The sequence below is a fragment of the Xyrauchen texanus genome, chromosome 34 (genome assembly GCF_025860055.1).
Source record: "Xyrauchen texanus isolate HMW12.3.18 chromosome 34, RBS_HiC_50CHRs, whole genome shotgun sequence".
NCBI lineage: Eukaryota > Metazoa > Chordata > Actinopteri > Cypriniformes > Catostomidae > Xyrauchen > Xyrauchen texanus.
Window position 1 is genome coordinate 27,303,128 of NC_068309.1, and position 14,864 is coordinate 27,317,991.

The 14,864-nt window shown below is 39.4% G+C and overlaps 1 protein-coding gene across 1 annotated transcript; it reads left to right on the forward strand.

Annotated features, from left to right (window-relative positions):
* Positions 1 to 601: 601 nt before the first annotated feature.
* On the forward strand, positions 602 to 8,409 carry c34h17orf97 (chromosome 34 C17orf97 homolog). Its single transcript, XM_052103661.1, has 3 exons — positions 602 to 623; positions 4,411 to 4,583; positions 7,576 to 8,409. The coding sequence occupies exons 1-3, from the start codon at positions 619 to 621 to the stop codon at positions 7,899 to 7,901; spliced, it is 504 nt and encodes a 167-aa protein (XP_051959621.1). The 5' UTR covers positions 602 to 618; the 3' UTR covers positions 7,902 to 8,409.
* Positions 8,410 to 14,864: the final 6,455 nt, after the last annotated feature.

Below are 14,864 nucleotides of genomic sequence, written 5' to 3' on the forward strand. Positions count from 1 at the left end.
ATAACCTTTTGTTATAAACGATACGGACACAATAATAACGGTCATACAGGTTTTGGAATAACGAGAGTGAGTGAAGGCTGACAGAATTTTCATTTTTGGGTGAACAACCCCTTTAAACAGATGAATTACTTAAGCGAACAACCCTATTTTCATTCATATGAGAATGTAAGTCCTCAATATGAAGTATGAGTCAGGGCAGGTTTAATCTGTTAGAATTCCCATACCTAATTTATCTCCTGCCTTTCAAAATTAAAACTTATTTTGATTCAGGAGAGACTGCTGAAGCAGCTGTATCCTTGACAATGCAGAACATTCCACTTATGCATTTTGTCTCCAAGAATCTTTTTTTCCATGAGACAAATAAATCACACATGCTGAATCATGCTAGATCTATTACACTGAGTCAGGTCACTCGCAACTTGCATCTTACTTCCCTGCCCATGCTGCCATTCTTTCTCTGTGTCCCTCATTCATTCCACCCTCCCCCATCCAGCAAGCTGGCACAGACACGCACGCAGACATGAATCAGCAGGAGGAGGGGAGGGAGTGTAGGAGGCCAGAGGAAGGGAAGGCCTTGAGATCATCGCGTCGGAGCAGAATTCAGACACTACGTCGAGTATGAGGTATAGAACAATTGAGACCACAATAAACTGCTTTAATATTTAACATGAACCACAAAGTCAGCTATTAAAATGCATGTGATTCCAAAATCATTTAATAGTAACATATGTAGCAGCAGTTGACACAATGTCTATAAAGACATATACACACTAATCATTGAGCACTTTATTAGGAACACCTGTACACCTACTTATTCATGCTATTATCTAATCAGCCAATTGTGTGGCAGCAGTGCCATGCATAAAATCATGCAGATACGGGTCAGAAGCTTCAGTTAAAAGTTCACATCAACCTACAGAAATTTGATGCCATGGATTCTTTGGCTATTTTAATGCACGGTCACCAATGCAGAAATATGGCATTCTATGTTAAAAACAGATGTATTCCTTTTCATAGAAGACAAACAGTTTAAGGATAAAAAATAAAATTACTTTTGAAATCTTGAAAACAAAATAATGAATTGTGAATTACACTTACCAATCTTAAGGATCACACAATAGTCTTCTGCTTCCTCAGAATATGGTGCCCTGAGTGAAAAAAAACAGAATGTTTTCTGTTTCTGACAGAAAATATATGATACTGTGATTTGAAAGCCAATTCGGTCTATTATTAGGATGCAAGGTCAAAAGGGTTTGATTTCGTAAAAGTAATAATACAGATCCTATAACATATAATATTAATAAGTGCACCTTCCAAGAATTTTAGTAATGCACACTTTCTATAGGTGTAGCAGAGTGCCATATTTATGAATTATCTGGCCCTTTGAGTCCTGCTCTGTATAAACGGTTATAGTTAAAATCACAACTTTCAATGCACATTTTTCACAGATGCACAATAGAATTAAACATTTGTGACATCAGACATCAAGTTCATATTTTTGTCATTTCTTTTTTCCAGGCAAAATATACCATGCCAGTAATGGCCACAGCAAGGAATTCTGGGGCCCCTGACTGTCTATTAGCGGTCTGGGCCCCTTTTATTTATATGAAAGGGTTTCAAATTTGTTGTGGACCCCTAGAATCGTTAACAACTTCCACCCCCATTAGTTACAGCCCTGATGCAAGTACATTCAGTGGCATTAACATTATTGTTTTTGAAGTTTCAAATAGAAAGTTTATGTCACAGCCTGTTGTTACATTGGTAAGTGCAAAAGCTACTGAGATTTCCTCAGTACTGAATGAATTACATAATGATGTGCTTACCCAACCAAAGCAGGAAACACAGTTTAGCAGACACGTTGGCATCTATGTAACAATAAAGGAGGACTGACGTGTTTGTACTGAATAACATTGTATTTACTGAACTGGTACGTTAGATGTTTCTTGAAAGTAAGAAAACACAACTACTTAAAAATATCCCGACATAATTTAAATCTACAGATGACTGACTCGCAGGCCGGCTCGCGCCCTTGAAAACGGCTTTTGAAGTCTGGAAGTTTGGCCAGTATAATGGAAAAGAACTTGTGTAACAATGACCTACGCCCGACCTATTTTACACATTCGATGAGGGCCTGATTCAAAATAACAATCTACAACTCCATTTCGAACAGACATGTTCTCAGGGGGCATTCAGCCCGAACACGTAGCCTGCACTATAAAAATGGACGTAGCGCCACGAGCAGAACGCGAGTGTCTCAAACGTGTTTTTAAACAGTTGAAGTTATTTTTAACTTGACGAGACACGGCGTAACATTAAAATACTTTACATTAACATTATAAAATTATAACAACGCGGACTGACGAAAATACGTGTTCGGTGTGAACGACCCCTTAAATTAAGAGCCTATTTTTTTCCGCCCCACCTCAAGTCATGCATTTGCCTCATACAGAGTAGGTGATCTGATCTGCCTCGCCTTTCCCTGGAGCTAAAAAGCAATAATTTGAAAACCCAACAGAAACAGGCGACGCATAAGATAAACTATGAAGCTATATCGTGTCTGCAAACTTCATCAGCACAAACGCTTACCTCACAAGTAAAGTCATTCCATCGTTTTCGCCCTCACATTTACCGGCGTCTGCTATCAGCTGGCGAAAAGAGTGACGCGATTTGTAACAGCTGGCCATTGGATCGCCGACGTCAAGGGTTCGCTGTGACGATTATCTTCCGTAGCGCGTAAATGGCTTCAACTTCATCCAACCTCAAGCCTCGACTCCCAAGAAAGGGGGCGGGGCGAAAGGCTGCCAACCTATTAAAACGTCTCCTACTCAGGAACAATTCATTTTAAGCCAATCATTTGACCTTGTGAAAGTTTTCTGAACGCCCCAAAAAAGTTTTTGTGTAAACTATTTAAAGATCCAAATGCGTTTATGCACATTTTCTTTTGGCTTTTCCCTGCAGAGGTGCGATAGTGAATCCAAAAAATAGTTTTAGAATTTTTCCAGCTGACAAATGGATACATCTCAGTTTTCATTTCCAAATAAAATAATTTCCAAATAAAAGAAGAATAAAATAATAATAATCTTCTTTGACCATTTAGCTCTCTCTTGACATCATGTTTTGCTTCGCCAATGTAATGGACTTATGAATTGAGGATATCCCCATTCAAACATGTTGAAGAGGAAGGCTAGCCAATTCCATCCATAAAGAACTTATTTCCTTAAACCTATTTGCTGGCTACAAACAGGGTCGTAGCAAATAATTCTGGGGCCCTTTCCTCTTAAAATAATACAGTTTCAAATTTGTAGTGGGCCCCCTGGACCTTTGGGCCGCTAGAATCATTACCACATTACACCAACATTTCAAACAACCCCCATCAGAAAAGGTCTTCACAGCATCTGTAAAAATATTTATAAAAAAGTTTGTCTCTAACTGATAGTCTTGTTTTTGGGTCAGTGTCTGTGCACTGACCCAACTGCAATTCAATCATCTCTGCCAAAAAAAATATATGCTAAATTAGTGGATTTTTGTGTGATCGTTGTTTTATTGTCCACCCTGTTATGTCATGATAATATGACCTTTAATTGAAGATATATGTTATGAAATGTCATCACACACTGGAGGTGGACATCACCCATTCAGCAAAATTATTTTGAGTCATTTGAAGTGTGTAAGTCTTTTCTTTTATTTATGTTTTCCTTTATTGTGTGATGTTAGCCATTTGTGGTTAAGCATAAGATGTCCAGCCTGTTATGGGAATATGGAACATTTATGTAATCTGAACATAATCATTATCTGAATTTTGTAAGTCATTTAACTTGACTGGTAAGATTTATGAAACCTTTAATAATGAAACAGAAAGATGTTTACAAAAGTATATACGTAAAGGATATCTAGCAAATGAGTGTTATACAGTACATAACTTTTTGCAGATTTGGACAAGGTGGGTAATCAGGTTACAAGAGTTACATATTAGGCGTTGTTGTATAAACTTACCCCTCCCTCTTTTCTTTGGCTCTAAAAGTAGATAAATATCACTGGTTCAATCAGAAACGTATGAATGCCAGACTGTTTCATAACTCCTGTCTGTTTAAATCTGGTGGGGACATGGGAGGAGTTCTGTTTCCATGGAGAAGCGTCATCAAACCATTTAGTTTCTCGTGCTACTAAGCGACGATATCTATAGGATAGTTGTTTAGCGATACAATGTTGTTTTAATCATATGCAATATCTTAATCATTGCTATTTTAACATTTATTTAGTCGAGATTGAGCGAGAGAGAGAGAGAGAGAGAGAGAGAGAGAGAGAGAGAGAGAGAGAGAGAGAGAGATGGATTGGATGTTACTGCAAAAAGCAACTGACTTCGTTGTGGTTGTGACATCGTTAAGCTACTCACTCACTTGTGTATTCCAGTCTGCAGAATCATGTTGGCACATTTAATTTAAAGCCTTGTATTATGGAGGAGATTTCAGTTAAAAAGGGATTTCATGTCCCACCTTTGACTGGTGCCACAGCGAAAGAGAGCAAAAAGAAGAGGAAGGAGAAAAGGAAATCAAGTAATGGGATCAACCAATCAAAGGATCGAGGTGAGTGAGTATGTATGTATGTATGTATGTATGTATGTATGTATTGTATCTATCTATCTATCTATCTATCTATCTATCTATCTATCTATCTATCTATCTATCTATCTATCTATCTATCTATCTATCTATCTATCTATCTATCTATCTATCTATCTATCTATCTATCTATCTATCTATCTATCATCACATGAACAGTCTTTTATATCTAATGTGGATCTTGAAATGTACTTAAAGAGATAGTTCACCCAAAAATGAAAATTCTCTCATCATTTAGTTACCCTCATACCATCTAAGACATGTTACACTGTAGTTTCATAAAATGAGCATATATGGTGGCCAGAACTTTCAAGCTCCAAAAATCATGTAAAGGCTGCATAAAAGTAATCCATAATCCTCCAGTGGAGCAGTGGCGAATTCTCAGGACCAGCAAAACTTTCTTTACTGGCCTATAACATGCCAAATAAATAAATATTTTTCATCCTTTCATTCTCAATCACCTTTTTGCCTATGTGTTTTAATCACTTTCTTAATTAATCTACAAACAAATAGAGAAAAAATAAAAGTTTATCCAGTCAGAATTTATTCCTTGATGCTTACAAGCGAAGTGTTACAAATATCAGAAGCCTGAAGCAGAAGCAGCACGTGAGTCTGAGCTTTACCCCCTCAGGCCTTCAGAATTTCCACAAAATCCCTCAAACAGTGCAAATGAATGAGCAACTAAAGTCAGATTGTCTGATTCATCAGCCAATCAGATTGATTTATTTGTTCTTGGTGGGTGTATCTTTAGGATATGTCCCAGTCAAGGCCTTCTAGCTGGCCTTGAGTGACGCAATCGTGCTTTAAGTGACGCTCATTTGAAAGTGAAGAGCATGAGATCTTGCTGACGAGTCGACTGTTACTGCCACATCACCATTGAGAAAGAGATTCTTATGGATTTAAAAACACGAGATGTTCTGCATGACCATTTGATTGCTTAATTTATTAAACAGGAAAGGAGGGCTGATTTTCACTTCAAGTAAATTGATAAGTGATTCTTATTAGGCTGCTTGAGAATTCAGTGTCGGATCAAGTTTTGAATTGTAGTGCTGCGTTCCATTCAACTCGAAAAGTCAAATTTTACAACTTCCTACTAGGAAAAGTGCAATAGAATGCATCTTGAAGTCACAATTACAATTTGTAGGCTTTTGCAGAAATTCTCAAATCTGATTTCACAGAGATGCAGGGGCATGATGTCACACAAACATGTCGACACTCGGGGAGATATACAAAGTAAGTGAAACATTCACTTTATTAAGTAATATTGATAAATGAGGTCCTTTCCACATTACATGATATTAAAGTTTGTTTAACAAACGTCTGCAGAAACAAATTATGATCTATTTTGATAATCGTACACCTGAAGCACAAATGCTAGCGCTGCAGCATTGTTTATTAGATGTGTTGCTTGGAGACATCTCTAATGAGAGTCAAAGCCCTGCTAAGCTAAAGGGAGCGCTGCAGCATAGTTTATTAGATGTGTTGCTTGGAGACATCTCTACAAACCCCTGCTAAGCTAACAGGAGCATTGCAGTTTTGTTTCAGTAAATGTCATCTTCCAAATATCGGGGAATGGAATGCATTTATGGTCGGAGATATCAAGTTTGAATATCCCACACCCAACTTTAATGGAACGCAACATAACAGTGTACCCTGACGAAACTAAATAAATTTTTCAAGCAAGCATCATTTTAATCACAAATATTATTAGATAGATTCTTCCAGGTATTATATAGACCTCCTTGATAGATTCATATGAAAAATTATGATTTTTGAATGTCTGTTCAGGAGACGTTCATTTCACAAAACAGTCATGCTGCAGTTAAAATTAGGCTTGCTTGAGCATTAAGTGTCGTTTCAAGTTTTGTCTTTCGTGTGTGGACGTGTTTTTAAAATGTCAATTGATATTATTAGTTAGCTGCAACATAATGTATGATGCCCAAAGGCATAGGGTGTCTTATTCATTGTGAAACTATGTTTTCTTAATGTCATGAATCACTCTGAAGGCCTAGACTTTAAATGCACGGCCCACCACTGTAGTGGATTAAGCAATGTCTTCTGAAGTGATCTATTCGGTTTTGGGTGAGAACAGACCAAATTATACCTAATTTTTCACAGTACATCTTGTTATTGCAGTCTCTAGGCACGATTTCAAGCATGATTACACTTTACAAATCATGATCACCAAGAAGACTATTGCTATTTATAGTGGAAAAGGGGATATATTTTGGTCTGTTCTCACGCAAAACCAACTGGATCGCTTTAGAAGACATTGATTAAATTACTGGAGTCTAAAGGATTACGTTTATGTTGACCTTATGTACTTTTTGGAGCTTCAAAGGCCTGATCACCATTAACTTGCAATGTATGGACCAACAGAGCTGAAATATTCTTCTAAAATCCTTCGATTGTGTTCAGCAGAATAAAGAAAGTCACACATCTTAGATGGCATGAGGGTGAGTAAATGATGAGAGAATTTTCATTTTTGGGTGAACTATGCCTTCAAAATAACTTTTTCGTTATTTTGTTTATATACCAAGTTAACTATTTGAATGTTATTAAAACTACTGGGTGAATTCTGGTAAATTGGATCATTTTATTTACAGGCACCTCAATGTCAAAAGTGGCCCAGTTTACCTGATTCAACCTCAAAACTGCAAAGTTCTTTGTCTTTGGCAGTGTATTGAAGCATGAAGCATGAAGCATCTTTGGAAGTCGGGTTCACATTAAGCTTCAATAAGATTGACAGTTTTAATGTCACATCAGGCAAATCAAGGCCTGGAAATTTCATGAACTGAATCTGTAGTCCACCACCTGTTAATTCTGACAGTCTCAGACCATATGACAAAATAATGGTGTTTGATGCAGTGTGCCATTATGATATGTTAACCCTTCTATAGCTTCTATGTGCTGGAGACTAAGTTGTAATCCACCCACCTGTTTGACATCTCTCTAGAGAAACTCCAGATTAAACAGTTGACCAGTGGAGAGGTGAGTGATGTTCTGACCAAAGGTTGTGCCAAAGCCAAAGATCGAAAAGACGGCAAATCCAAAAATCCCAAGGTCGTATCTGAAGAAGCCCCAGCTCCAACAGAGGATGACAAATCAGACGAAACCAACCAAGGACAGGATAGCTTGAGGTGGGAAGGAGTTCTTGAGGATCCTGTTGCAGAGGCACAACGGTTGGAGGTCTATAGAGCCAACCGCCGTAAACGTTATATGGCATCAAAACAGATTTTTCTACAAAACGTTAGTTCTTCTAAATTAAATGCACGAAATTAGCCTAAAGAATGTTTTCACACTGCATAATGAATCTATTATCAAGTGCAGAACCTACATTTTAACAGCTTTTTTTCTAGTGTTAGTAGTTATATTTGTGCAGTGATTGGTATGTATATCAGGATGACTTTCATCACTTAGTGATAATCGAATGCATTTTTATTAAGTCAGTTCTCCATGCCAATGTACCTACTGTATATATGTCAATCCATTGGTTGATCCATTGTTGCCATTTCAGTTCTGTATTCTCTTCTGTATTTGCAATAAGCTAGTCAACCATATCGAATGTTTCTACTGATGCAGTCTGCACTCCATTTAATCAATGCACTGAGCATTCCTGTCATCTCTTAGTACAAGAAGCATGTTCAGTATCTCAATAGGAGCATTACCTTTTTTCAGATGTAATTATTTTTGATCATTATCGTTTTTTTACGTTCAATCAAGATTATGAGATCTCAATGTCTAATTTTAATTTAGGCAATATAGAGGTTATAATGTATCTTAATAAAGGGATCCCTCACAGTTCAGTTTCTGCAGTTACTGTCTCGGTGAGTCCGCCGGTTTGTTCTGTTAGTTTTGGTGTTCTCTTTCTCATGTGTTTGAGGTGCTGCTGGCATGTGTAATGTGGAAACCCTGATTGAATCCATGGGAACGCTGATCATGCCAGCCTTCTGTAGGCTGACGGCACTTGTCTCTTATTGGTTTCCCGCTAACTTAAACCCCACTCTGTCTCCTTGCTAGATTGTTTTTGGGCGTGTTATTTAACTCACCTCACTCTCTCTGCCTTAGTTGGTCCTGTTACGCGTACTCTGTGTTGGGTGCCAATTGCCGCCTGACTGATTGCAGTTATTTTCCTATCTACCTCTTTGCTCGCCTTGACACTTCACCTGAGGATTCCTCACTGGTTTTCCCTCTACACTGCCATGACACACACACGCCAACAAACACACTCTCCTCCAGAGGATCCTCATGGATCTACGTTCCACAATGCCATGATGCACACACGCCTACGAACACACTCTCTATCTCCACGCTGCAGTCGGTGCCGGGTTCCTGTCTGCCCACCAGCCCTGTTTGAATCTTACTTGCTCTTCAGCATTGTTTAAGTTTGCTTTAATAATTTCTGTGAAATGCACCTCCGTGCCTGGATCTCGTCTCACTTGTGACAGTTACTGTTTCGAGATTTAGGCTCTAGTTCATGGCCCACATACTTCATCACCTCCCAATTTGGACTGTTGTATATGACCTATATTTCTCTGCACACATTCTTGTTGATGAGGACAGAAGTGAAATATGAGGATCTGGGAGAAAAAACTGGGTTGTGTGGCAAAAGAGTGTCGAGAGGTGATATAAGAGAACAGCACAGCATTTATTTTTTAATATGCCCTTTTGTAACATGTTTGTCCAGCTTTATCATATGTCCTCCTCATTTTGTGACCACTCACATTTAGCATCCCTTTCCATCCATCGGTCAGTGTTCATCTAATCCTCCTAAGCCTTGTGATTGGACATCTGTTACATTTTTCCAATATGCTTTCCAATATTACCCATGCTGTATTTCAGTGGTTCTCAGCCTTTTTGACTCCAAGACCCCCCCTGTCCAAGACAATATTTGAAGGCCCCCTCGCCCGAAACTAGACGTGTTTGATTAAAATAATTAATCATGGATCATTTTAAATTTTAGAAGTTTCAGAAAGAGTCTGTTGATAATTTGTAGGCATACATAAAGTATTTTTTAGCCTTTTAATTAAGTAGGATTATTTCAATTATTTTAATATTTCTTATTTTAAATGAATTTTAAGTCATCTTGAGGCCCCCTTGGAAGTGTGCTGAGGCCTCCTAGTGGGTCCCGGCCCCCTGATTTAGAACCACTGTTCTATTTCACAGCCTGATGGCCATCAACGCCCACTAGATACATCAAGCACACTGTATTCCAGAGAGACTATATATTTTAATGAACTCTATTGCACTTTTCTAGCGCTACTGTTAGCACTTTGCCTAAGCAATCTCTGTGACGTGTTCTAGTCCCATGGAAACCAGGAAGTAAGAGCATTTACATAATGGAGTGGTGGTAGCGTCATGGAGTGGTGGTGACGTAGTGGGCTAAAGCACTTAACTGTTAAGCAGAAGGTTGTCGGTTCGATCCCACAGCCACCACCATTGTGTCCTTGAGCAAGGCACTTAACTCCAGGTTGCTCCGGGGGGAATGTCCCTGTAATAAGGGCTCTGTAAGTCGCTTTGGATAAAAGCGTCTGCCAAATGCATAAATGTAAATGTAAACATAAAAAATGGTTAGGTTTGGACATTGTAATTTCACACTAAATTTTAATCCATTAGGTTAGGTTTAGAGTTTGGGTTCTGGAATATGGTTAATCAAATGTGCATTCTTGTTGACTGTATTACACCATTTACAACTAAAAATTCACTTTTGGCAGCATTCTATGGACATTTCACTTCAACAACACTTCCAGCTTCGGCCACTGGGGGCAGTGTTTCGAAATTTGGTAAATGCAGACTGATTTCAGAAGCAGAAATTTCAATCTCCTGTTAACAAATTTACATTTCGATCAGTCTAGCATTTGTGTTGCAGACAAAAGAGAAATTGAAAGACTGCTAATTTTAAATGTTTATTTTGATGACTTTTAGGAGTACACTAGCATATATGGCCTCAAAGTTAACACACATTGACAAAAAATTCACAAAACTCCCATTTTCAGCCTGGTCTCATGAAAATGTTTGGCACGATGAAATTACATGCTTCATTATGCATTTAACTGCAGTTTCTTAGTGAAATGTCTAGCAGGGGGTGCCAAAAGAGAGTGAAATGGTGTCGTAATAAGACTATGTTTTTCAAGTGAATATTTGTCTGTGGTTTTAATGAGTAAAACGTACCTCCCTTACCTAAAACCTTATCCTAAACCTAACCAATAGTGTTTTAAATAATAAAACAGATTTTCTTACCCTAAACAAACACCTAAACTTAACTGATAGTGTCCTAAAAGAAAATGTGACATGAAAAGCACATTTTCTGAAGCAACCATGTCATTTCGTGTTGTTTCAATGACACTTCCGGCTCATGTGTCAGCTTGCGTTATTGACTGGACTTGAGCCTCAATCTTCCAAGTCTAAAGTTCAACAGTTTATGAATTGAGCTACCAATGAAGCTAATCACATTGGATTAAAGGTGCTGTTAGTGATTAAAGCCATTCTAGGAATTCCAGAAGCTGAGCCGTTAAATTAGCCATGCCCCCTTTTTTCAAAACACCTCGCTCCCAAAGATAGCAAATGAGCTTTATTAAGACTGTCACGAGCAGAAATGGTTGTCAAAAACGACAGCAGCAAAAAGGCGCCCTCAACTGACAACTGTTTTGAACTACATGACATAAAAATTGCATTATGCCGCAATAATTTGGTACAACTATACAGTACTATGAGAATGCGCAAAATGATTGACAGACAGAAAGCATAGGAGACTGCGTACACATTTTTTTTACAGAGTCTAGAGCTATCACAGAGACCAGTGAGATATCTCAGGACACTTATTTCATTCATAACTTTAAGGGAGTAGTAAAATATTTTGCATACCTTTCCATGAAAAAAAATCACTTACAGCACCTTGAACGTTGGTGAATGTATAATGCAAGCATTAAAATGTATCGTTTTTCAAACGATGTGTTATAGTAAGTCTTTCGATATAAAAAATGTGAGAGTAATAGTGCAAAAAAATAAGTGTTTATAAAGACATAATCAGCCATTGTACTCTTGATTTGTGTAAAAGTGGATAAAACGCACAGATCTTGTAGTGCCTGTAGTGTTAATTTCACCAGGGAACTGCAGAAAAATTTATAATTTGGCATGTAAAAGTCAGTTTGCAAACATTTTGTTATAGTAATGTTAATTTTATTAAACTAGATTGCCCATTTGAATTCCACGAGGTCTTAAAATACAGTGTGTGTTTTTAGTAAACTGGGTCTCAGAGAAAATGCCTCCTACTACAGTCAGAAAAGACTATTTGTTTTAGAGATGGTAAAATATTGTCAGTCACAACTTTCCCTTTTAGTACCATTAGATTATTATGCTTAAACAATTATGTTGATTAGAATAATTATGTTTGAAACATTATGTGTGTAAAGTTCATATTCATTTTGAGAAAAATAGATCCCATGACTCCAAGTTCCAAGTCACAAAGTCTCAAATGTTCATTAGGAGCTCAGAAAACTTTCAGCAGAGTTGGAAAAGAATACAAGAACATAATAAAAGCTTTTCTTAGTTGCATGTGGTCGTGGGTCTTCTTTCCAAATAAGAGTATAAAAATGACAACTGTGAACAAAGTTTTTGATGAGACATACTGTAATATAGCGGCCTGTATCAACGTTTCAAGAAAGACAATTATCTGAGTATGAGTATAGGCACAATTCGATGGGATGCACTGAGGACCGAATGGCTCATCAAAAGTTCGAGAATGGAATTCTGAGTTCACACTTTTTTTTAGAGGTCACAGGGGCTTCAGCTTCAGCCAGCTGAGGTCATCACACCTACAGAAGAGAGAATGGCACGACTGTGCAGTGTTGGCGTCTGTTTTATCTATTGAGTGTTTTGATTTCCTTTGTGTTATTGAGAAGTTTATGTTTATTTTGGAAGTGAGTTGAACTGAACTGAGCAAGTGGAAAGCACTGAGAAGAGTGCAATAGCTGTACAGGGAGATATAAAGAGTACCTGGTTGTATCACTGCTCCCCGTCTCCTCCTTCTCATCCCTGAACATTGACTGTGTTACACTGATACCAAAACCTGTGAGAAGATCGAGGACACGTCGTCATGGAATCGTCACTGGTGGGTGAAGTGATCAAAACCCTCACTGGCATCCAGCAGAACAAGCACCAAGTCCTCGTCGATCTGCGGCTGGAACAGGAACAGCGTTTCCAACTCCTGCTCCAAGCCTGAGCAGAGGACCAACAGGCGTTCCGTAGCCTGATCAGACACGAGGGGTTTGCAGTTGTGGCCCCGGAGCCCACTTCGACCATCCCATTGGTCACCCTAGTCAAAATGGGACCGGCCGACGATCCTGAAGCCTACCTCGACATCTTTGAGAAGACGGCCGAGGTGTGAGAATGGCTGCCTGACCATTGGGTGGCCAGAATGCCACTACTCTCCGGGGAAGCAGCCCAACAGCTTCCCGCAGCCAATCTTCTCGTCTATGCTGACCTGAAAAGGCCATCATGCAGCGGGTCGGCCAGAGCCCCGAACAGAGCTGTCAGCCCATTCACGTTCACGCAGCAGCTCTGGGACGCCTGCAGGAAGTGGTTGCTGAACCCCGCGCCACCCAGGACATCGTGGACCAGGTGGTACGGGAACAGTTCATCTCCCAGCTGTGCCAAGGTATGGCCGAGTGGGTCCAGTGCCACTGTCCGGTGTCGCTGGAGGAAGCGGTTCAGCTGGCTAAAGATTTCATGATGCCGTTTCTGGGAAGCAGTGAACTGGAGTCTTTCTCTCTCTCTCTTCTCTGTCTCTCTCTCCTAACCCCAAACCCCACCCCACCCATTCTCATTCTAAACCATCACTGTCCCCAGGAAACAGGGTGGTCCTATGCCCAAAGTTCTTCCCTGGTTGGGGGGGGGTCTTCCCCCCTGCCTGTGTCTCCTGCTAACCCCGTCTCGCTGTTATCTCTTCCAGGTTGGAGAGCCCAGTCTCTTGGGTGTGGTAGCGGGGCCTGGGCCAGTCTGTTGGAGCTGTGGGGAGCCAGGACATTTCCAGGACCCATGTCCAGTAATGGAGGTGGGCACTCTGGTCCGGATCCCCAACACTCCACAGGCCGCCCTGATCGAGCTGGGGGATATCGGATAGCGGTGAGTGCCCAGGGGGATACATATCAAGCTTTTGTTGATTCTGGCTGTTCCCAAACCTCTATTCACCAACGCTTGGTACAAGATGGAGCATTGGGCACAAATCAGGCCATCAGGATTTATGGACAGGGGGACAATATTTTCATAAATCTTTAATAATTTATAAAAAATACATAATTTTTTTAAAGAATGTTGTTTCTAGAGTAGCAACAGTAATGTTTACAACAGCAAAGTCACTATATAAACTCAATATCTCACTGGAACCAAATCTAAAATGTCAATAAAATAATTGTATCCAATGGGTGTAAAGAAAGCAGTGAAGGCTGTCATCAAGGGGCTGTGTTTGATTTCAATCAAACTGCACACATATGGGTCAAGTGCAGGTGGACCTGTAACCGTATTTTCTGCCTACATAGCGCCGGGGAAAATTGCGATGTTTATTTTTTAATTTTTATATAGACGTCATACTCTAGATAGATGCTTCTCAGCATTGGTAACATGTCCCACATTAACATAGCTACTCTTTGTACCACATTTGATTTGTTGGGATCTGGTCACCCTTAGTGTGTGTGTGTGTGTGCATGTGCATGTGTCGCTGCTCCCAGAGTAGAGAGGCTGCAGCAGCGGGATTATAAATTACACCAAACTGTTAAAAAGAATCGTAATGTCGGCGCTTATCAATACTATGGTCTTTAATAATTTAGCACCGGGGCCTGTTTAATCAGGTTTTGGTACCCATCCCTACATATAAGGGCATTTATATCTATCAATTATATTGATATCTTATCTAGTTAAGTGAACGTGCTAACGTTATTTAAAGGTTAAGCTAGCTATCTGCAGTTTATTTGCTAGTCTACACTAGCTCCTCACTTTTGCCATGTTCAGCTTCACCTGTCATACCTAGTGCTTCATGCTTGGCAAGAAAGTTGTCTCTAAACACTATTCAGGGGGAGAAAGCATAGCGTAGAGGCCACGGATAATTCCCACCACACCCATTCACTGATTCTGGGGACAAATTGGCCTGATTTTAAGGATATATTAAGGGAAATATGTGTGGATTGGTCCTGTAAAATAATGTCACAAGAGAGGCAGTGCCAGAGCCATATACTTCTGGTCTGCATCAAG